We start from the raw sequence: 8,557 nt of genomic DNA, 5'->3' as shown, positions 1-8,557 counted from the left end.
CCAATATACCAAATCAAATCATGAAAGCTCATCACCACCAATAGGCATTAATAAACAAAACTAACCCTACTAAAATAATGTGCCACAGTGCAAAAGGATAAGTATTTTCTCGTATCAGTGGACAAAATAGCGTATACAAGCTGATCTGAACATCACCAGATTTTACGATTTTTTTAAGTGTTCCGCCACGGAAACTCATCTTTAGAAACATTCTTATCGAGATTTCAAAAATAGATGCATAGTGAACACGTCCATCCCTCTTGGATCAGAATAATCTGCTGTGTTAACAAAATTAGTATAATAGTAACAAAACCACCAAGAGAGGACTAATAATACCATTATAATTATTTATGTGGAAATATTTATATAATTTATAAAATTCACAAGGCACCCATGACTACTACCCTACAACCTAACAAGATCCTAATAAATAAACAACTCACATGGAAACATCATGCTTTTCCATAAGGAAACGAACAAGATTAGCAAAAACATGATGCTGGTCCATTCCTTGACCCTCCACCGCCCACCCAACCAAATCCTCCAAGCCACCAGTCCTTTGCTTGTGTATCAATGTCTACATGTATTTTGTCAGGATCCAAATGTTACCGACAAAGGCATTGACTTTGAGATAACAGGCTTCTTTATCAAACAGAAAAAGATGTAGAAAATGAACCTTCCTTCCTCTGTCCACCTATAATAATGTACAAGAGATCATAGGCTAACAACCAACAACAAAAACCAGTCTTTGTTGCATTTCAATAGCCTCATATTCGTTTAGGTGGGGGTCAATATTGATAAATATTGATTTAATAGCCAGTTATCTCCAGCCCAGTAATTAAGCTCCACGAAAAAAGTCCCACCACTAATGACTTCTTGAAATGAAGCTGCAACTTATCTGGTCCAAAAATTTTGACTTTTTGAATCTTTATTCACACTACCTAGTAGCTATGTTGCTCCTTTTCAAAAATGCAGCTGGGTGCATGTTGGATCCTTCAAAAGGAGTCGCGTGCGTGTCTGATCCTCCAACAGTAGTACATTTTTGGAATTTTTGAAGAGTCCAAGTAATATAGGCTAGTAGTATTCCACTGGGGTATCAGGGCAACTTCCATCAGACAGGAATTCTTTACTGAATGGAGGAGGAATGAATGGTGGTGATGTACATCTTAAAAGTGCCCAGTTGACTCCTTGGAAGAATGGATGATGTTTGATTGCTGAGGCACCCATAGTTGACCCCAATCTTCTAGCTGGATCTTTGGCAAGAAGTTGTGATATCAGGTCTTTAATTGGGGCTGGGATTGTTGGTTCCTTTGGGAATTCGAGGGCTCGAGCAACGATGTTAGCTAGAGTTAGTTCATGGTCTATCCCTTTAAAGGGTGTTACTCCATATAACAATTCAAATATGAATATCCCTAGCGTCCACCAATCTACTGCACTACCATGGCCTTCGCCTGACACAATCTCTGGTGCCAAGTACTCGTGAGTTCCCACGAAAGACATTGAACGAACATCGACTGGTTCAGCAACAAATTCGGGGCCACCAAATTGGCCTGGCTTCTTCTTGCGCTTTCTTCTCAGATGGAAGCATGAAGCAGCAGGTACTATACAGTTGGGGAGGATACATGAAGAAGATGTGAACTTTGGTGGTTCAATTTTGTACTCGTTTTGTTGAGGTCCACCATTAGGCGTACTTTGGGTTGAAATTACTTGAGCTGGTGTTGATGTGGAGGTGTCGCATTTTAGTGAGAGATCAAAGTCTGTGAGCATGATATGACCATCCGATCGGACCAAAACGTTTTCAGGTTTCAAATCGCGGTAAACAATTCCCAGCATGTGAATGTACTCCAGCGCAACCACCACCTCCGACGCGTAGAACCTGAAGATACCATGAGAATTTTCACTGAGATTCAAAATATTAAAAAAAAAAAAAAAACGCACGGAGAATTCAAGGGGATTATAAACTATCCTTTGTATATATAACGTAATTTCCAGGCAAGGGCAGTTCGAATGAACCCCCTCATGCCCCTAGCTCCGCCCATGGGCTCATTAGTTTAATATAAAAGACGTATGATTTACCATAAAACAACAAAACAAGAAGCAAATTTTAAAACTTTTTTTCGGGGTAAAATCATGATACAAATGATGGATGCACGAGGGAATTAAAGAGAAGAACCATAGTAAAATGAGGTACTACTGCAGGTGCACAAAGCACTTAGTTTCACCTAATTATCATATGGGGAGGGGACCAATATGCTTCTATAAAGATAGCATACTAAGTGTATACTAGTACTTTATTTTGGGGAATATCCTGGCCCCCCAACTGTTTCCCCATGCAACGTAGCAAGATTAAAAAAGGTAGGTCCTTGAAACATTGTCCCTATATCATGGCACAACTTTACTGTCCTCTACTCCTTTTTGTGCTCTTCGTTTGGTTGCTTTCCACAAGTGCAACATCATTACATCGTGTACTAGATTATTAATTAATATGAAAAAAAAGTTCATAGGATATCCACAAAAGAGGAGAATATTTCCATATTGTAGTTTTTATCAGGGATTTTTCCTTCTTATATCTCGATAAATAATACTTTTTTAATAATAGTGAGCACACTTTGACTAATTTCACGGGGTATCTGCTAACTCCCACTTGGTAAGAAATTTACTTGAAACTGTTATGGCAATTGAGCAAAATGAAAATAAAATACAAGTAGTTAGAACAAACTCACCCACAAATTAGTTAAAAGTATGGCCTACACAAGCAAGGCATATCCTTTGTAGGCAATATATCCTTGTATTTACTTTGTAGGCAGAACACTAAACATGGGAACCAAGAAAGGAGGATTCTGTAGCTCAATAATTCTGCTCAGGTTAGGTAATTTTGCATTTTGACAAGAATTGGATATTATGAATCTTTATTTTCTGGCAACTATTTTAGGTGTGATCAGTTGATACTTTCAACTATCCTACTGTAATACCTTCTCCAGTTCGGAAAAAAGTGTCCACTTAGTCATTTTCATACCCTTTCAAAAAATACTAACTCATAGGTAAAAATAGATAATTTGACTAAACTGTCCCTAATTAAATAGAATTAGGATTTGATCACTTAACATTTAATAAGGGCAAATCTGAAAAAATAAGGTTAATTCTTTCTTGTTTGGTAAGTGGACTCTCTTTTTGAAAAAAAAAAAAAAACTAAGTGGACATTCTTTTTGAACTGAAGAGAATACGGTCTAAAACTGTTTTCAACATTCACTTGTCTTATTTCATGTAAACAAATATTTATGTTTATTTCTTTTAAATTTTGGCCCTTTATCAACAGATTATTATTATTTAAAAAAAAAACATAGTGTTTGGGCCAGTTTTCGCGCACCTCAACTCATTCTAGGAATTTACACCCAGTGATTTTGAAAATGGGTGGTCTTAAACTTTTGACCCCGGCCTGACCGATGGGCAAACCTTCAAGGCCAAAATCAAACTTGTTGAACTTGAAAATTTTCTCATAGAATAAGCGAGGTCAAAAGTTCAAGACCATTCATGTAAATCACTCAACTATAGTTCATGAGATACAAGAGGGTTATCATATAATCAAAAGCAGGGGCGGATCTAACCTATTAAGTAGGGGTTCAATTTGAAACGGAATATAAATTTATGTGTAAAAAATTATTAAAATTGTATATATAGTAGATATGAACCCATAACTTTTAAAATATAATGAGATCAATACTAAAATTCTTAAGATTGAACCCCCATAATCTAAATCCTGGATTCAAAAGAAAGGTCATTCCAAATCATAAAATCCAAATTCAAGCAGTAATTTGTCAAGTCAGAAAAAGTAATGATCTAGAGGACAGATTTTTTTGCTCAATCAAAACTACTTTCTAAACTAACCTATTCTAAACTAACCCATAGAAATTAGAGATGAATCATCTCCACTAGTTTCCTTCTAATCACATTATTCTTGGTCTATAGCTTAGGTTGTCATCATCTGTATAGCTTGTGTACCAATATGGCATATTTGTCAATTATCGACATAGTAAAATATATAGGGCCCCCCATATAGATCAACTTATTGTAATGTAATGGGGCCACTTAAAAACATTTTCAGAAAAAAGTTGTCAAACTTGTAAAATTCCCCGTGTTAAAATTCCCAAATCCCTGATATTCCGGAAAAGTTAATGCAATTGAATCTTGATTACTTTTGACAGTTTGACTGTTCCTTAATTTTGGGAATGATAACTGGACAAGCTACCAAATTTTCGAAAAAATTTACTCATTTCACAAATTAACTTTGGACTCATAGCTTATTTATTTTTTGTCTTCCACCTCAATTCCCTCGAGAATACTAACGTTTTATAGAATCTCAAATTTAGATATTACCAAATATATAATTTAATATTGGAGAGTTAACTGTCTTGATTTCATTAAACAAATTTACATAGAATCATCAAAAAAGACTATCTTTCTTAAGAAAGAAGATACTCATTCTTTTTTCTTATGATTCAACAGTCTACACTATCTAATCAAAATTTTAGTGGCTCTATGTTGATTTTTTCCAAGTGTGATTTTTAACAACAAATTTTATATATATGTTAAGAAATTCACGAAGTATATAAAAAAGTTAAATTCAGAATCAAGTTACTAGTAATACTTAAACATTAGTGTACTAAATTCCAAAGCTCATAAAAATAAATTTTGATATGTCTCACTTAGAGTAAATTCTTTAACCAACCACCAATCAACACCCGTGAAAATCATAATAGAATAATCCTACGGTTATTTACCAAAACATATCACACGATAGAATATTACTAAGATCATATGATTTACCGACTTTGATATTATAAAATCTTCTAAAAATAAAAAAACACGAAGATGAAGCTGGGGACACGTGATTAGCTCTTTCCTTTTTCACATGCACCTCATCAAGTCAACTATATAAAAAAGTTATAATGAAAATAATGTAGTAATAATATAGCCCACTCCCATCATGGTCATTAAAAGCTCAATAGACTCTTCAACTAAATGGTGATTAATAAACCCACCAAAGAAATTATGGGACACACGTTTTCCCCAAACCATCTGGTTTTGAAGTTTTCTTTTTTTATAATCGTAGTGTCAAGATCAGCTTGCGCGCACCTTTGATCAATTTCTACCGCCCACTAGTATCGCATAACGCTGTCCACTTGATAACCCTAGATTTGAAGTATTTTTAACCCAAAACTATAATATAAAACAAGTTTACGTACTTGATTGATTAATTCGAGGTCACGCCCCACTATATTTTTTAAGATATTTCTTTACGACTGAAAAATGATTAATCTTTATGCTCAATCGTAGCTTTCTAAACTCAGGATAATAGGTTCGTTTTTTTAATCTTTCTCCACTTAAATAATTCGTATGACCCAGGCTCCAAGCTGTAATTTAAGTCATAGAGCCCGTTTGGATTGGCTTATAAGTTGCTTATAAGCTGTTTTCAGTTTTTTTGAGTGTTTGGCTGATCAGCTTAAAGTCATTTTATACTTAAAATAAGCTCAAAAAAATAATTGAGCTCATTTGACTTAACTTATCTAAAGCAGCTTAGAAGCTGAAAACAACTTATAAGCCAAAAAAAATAAGTTAAACTACCCCAACTTATTTTTTTTTAGCTTATAACTTATAGGCATATGCCCATCCAAACAGGCTCATAATTCCTCAACCTTTGTTACTTAAATGGGCCAACTACATTGTGTGTAAAAATTCTAGTATGAATCCACGTGTTGAGTGGTTATTGGCTGAACTCAAATTCTGACTTTTAACTTAGTCTTTGAAGTTTAAAGTCATATTAGGGGCACGTGTGGTCACGACTTAAAATAATCTAATCATAATTTCTAGTAGTACTAATTTTCTTCCTAACGTAGTAGTACCATTTTGTTCAGGGATCAAGTGTGCGACGGTCCGCCATATATCCAGTGTTCCGTCAGTAAAGAGAAGAAGAAAATGACAGTCTACTGACAATCACCAGCTCCTCCATCAGATGGTGGCCCCCACACAGACACGTCACTGTCATCTTCTTCGAGTTTTACACAACTTTTAAAAATATTGAACCAAGAAAAAAAAAACGACTTCGAAAATAAAAGAGATTGCAATATTATGTTGTGTATGTATAGTTTAAATGTACTAATAATTTCCTTCCCTACATGGCATTCGTTTCTTTTTAATCAGCCAGCGACAACTTTTTATATATAATAAATATTCGACTTTAAACTTCTTATTTGTTGAAATGGTTTATGGCCCACAAATATCTACTTTTTTTCATCTCAATTTATGTAGTATCCTTTCGATTCGATATTCAAACGAGTCTTTCTTTTATCGTAATATTTTCATCTAACTTTTATACTCCTATATTTTAACTAGTCAATTGTTATATTTACTCCGTTCACTTTTATTTATCCACTATTTTAAAAATATATTTTCATTTTTACTTGTCAATTTTAGCATATCAAGAAAAAAAAATACTATTTTACTCATAATATTAATTAATTATTTTAAATTATTTTTCAAATCTAATAATAATAATAATATGCACTAATTAATATGGATACATTGATAAATTATACAATTCATTTATTATTTTTTAAACAGCGTGAAAAATTTAAAGTGAACAAATAAAAACAAACAGAGGGAGTAATACTTTTCACATAGTTTCAAATATGTATATTTTATTTTAAAAACTCAATGCCTAAATTACTCTGAAAATTCGAATTGTATCACATAAATTGAGAAACAAAGGATTATGACTTATTTTAGCCTACAGGTTTCAAAATATTTCTTTCATTCTTAAATTACATGTCCAGTCAAACACCATCACCTAAATTAGCGTACCTGACGGCGAATTCAGGGAAGCGTTTCAACGGCTGACGTTGCCGGAGTACGTGTAAGTCACCACCGGGACAAAACTCCGTTAACAAACACGACCATTTTGGTGAATCAATTGAAGCATAAAGCGTTGGAAGAAAAGGATGATCCAACATTTCAAGTATTTCCCGTTCTGTCCTTGCTCTTCCTTCCTTATTACGGCTCGCTAGTTCCTTCTTATCCATTACTTTCGCAGCGAAGAAAGCCGCCTAAATAATTCAAAGTTGAAGAAAATCAAAATGAGTTAGAATTAATAGTTAAAGTAGGCTTTTTAATATTATAAATAGAGTTGCTGCTAGATAATTCATCTGTCCTAATTTATATAGCACATTTCGAATTTGGAGAGTCAATTTATATTATTGGGATATGATTTTTTTTAATTTTTTTGAAATAAATTTTACTGAAAACTGCGTAAAAAGCGTAAGTTACAATAATTGACTACGTTTGGCCAAAGAAACCAAATATTTTTCAACCTTTTTGAAATTTTTGAAGAGTCGAAGATAGAATTGTGTTTGGCTATACTTTTTGCCCAAAAAGAAAATTTAGTTATTTAAATGGACTGAATGTGAAAAAAAAGTGAAAAAAAAAAAGCTTTTAGTGCTTTTCAAATTCCAGATACAATTTTGAGTTAGTACTTGAAATTTTCAAAAAAAAAAAAGTGAATAATTCTCTTGGCCAAACATGTCTTAAATGACATATGAAAAAATAACCATAAAAATAAAAAAAAATTGCCAGTCAAACCTTTCTTTTTGACTGAATATTGAGAAATGAAAATTTTAATTTTTAAAAAATAAAATTTACATATTCAAAACAACGATCCTAGAAAGTAAAAGAAATTGTAGAGAGTGTTCATGGATTTATGAGTTTACGCATAAAATAGTTTCACTTACCGTCTTCGCACTCTGCGGCGCGTGAGCTTTAATCTCGGCTAGATAAACAGAGCCAATATCACCAGAACCAAGCCGATGAAGAAACCGTAGATCAGTAAGTGAAACTGCAGAGTTGGGTGAAGTAGAAACAGCGCGTGTGATGGCATCCCAATACGGGTCACCAGATGGCGTAGCAGCGCGTGGTTTAATAAAAGAGTTGGAAGATGATGAGTTGGCAGTCCACGTGGCTTCTGAACCAGAACTAGTGGAACGATTAATGTCAGTTGTAGTAGTAGTAGTTGTGGTTGTGGTAGTAGTGGAGTTGAAGCTAATGCTTTGTAGGTCATCAGTTAAGTCATCTAGCCATGGCTCCATTTTTTTTGGTGAAGAAAGAATTGTGAGAGAATGAGGAGATGTTGAGAGCTTTTTGAAGGTGAAATTTTTTTCTTCCTTGGGTAGAGGAATTTGCTTTGGGCCTTGAAAAAAGGTAATTGGGCCACGTAAAGTCCGTTGTTTGTGTACTAGATATTGGGTACCATTGGACCCAGAAGTACGTTTTAATTAAGGCTCATTATATTCCGTTGTCGGTAATAATTCAGATTTTAAGACAAATTAGGCTTTTTTTATGACGAAATATTTCATTTTTTTTGTGCGGATTGGCCGTCAAAGTCACGGGTCTTTAATTTTTGTCCCTCAAATTAGCGGTCTTTAAGTTTTGTGTATCTAGAGGTTCTGAGTTCTAATCCCAACTCAAAAAAAAATAAAAAATCACAAGGCAAATTCTACCAGGTAGATGC

At 33.9% G+C, this 8,557-nt stretch overlaps 1 protein-coding gene across 1 annotated transcript; it reads right to left on the bottom strand.

The window, feature by feature from the left end:
* Positions 1-321: 321 nt before the first annotated feature.
* On the bottom strand, positions 322-8,230 carry LOC132600553 (serine/threonine-protein kinase D6PK). The gene is made up of 3 exons (XM_060313788.1): positions 7,782-8,230; positions 6,859-7,100; positions 322-1,876 (listed from the first exon to the last, which is right to left on the bottom strand). The coding sequence occupies exons 1-3, from the start codon at positions 8,133-8,135 to the stop codon at positions 1,075-1,077; spliced, it is 1,398 nt and encodes a 465-aa protein (XP_060169771.1). The 5' UTR covers positions 8,136-8,230; the 3' UTR covers positions 322-1,074.
* Between the last annotated feature and the right edge of the window lie 327 nt (positions 8,231-8,557).

Source organism: Lycium barbarum, chromosome 6 (assembly GCF_019175385.1).
Source record: "Lycium barbarum isolate Lr01 chromosome 6, ASM1917538v2, whole genome shotgun sequence".
Taxonomy (NCBI): Eukaryota; Viridiplantae; Streptophyta; class Magnoliopsida; order Solanales; family Solanaceae; genus Lycium; species Lycium barbarum.
The sequence above is the reverse complement of the archived record's forward strand: the minus strand, read 5'-3'. Positions and strand labels throughout refer to the sequence as shown.

Coding starts and splice junctions, on each gene's coding strand:
- LOC132600553 (XM_060313788.1), bottom strand. CDS start 8,135: ATGGAGCCATGGCTAGATGACTTAACTGATGACCTACAAAGCATTAGC. Junction 7,101..7,781: donor CGCCGCAGAGTGCGAAGACG/GTAAGTGAAACT, acceptor TGAATTATTTAG/GCGGCTTTCTTCGCTGCGAA. Junction 1,877..6,858: donor TTCCCTGAATTCGCCGTCAG/GTACGCTAATTT, acceptor TGGTATCTTCAG/GTTCTACGCGTCGGAGGTGG.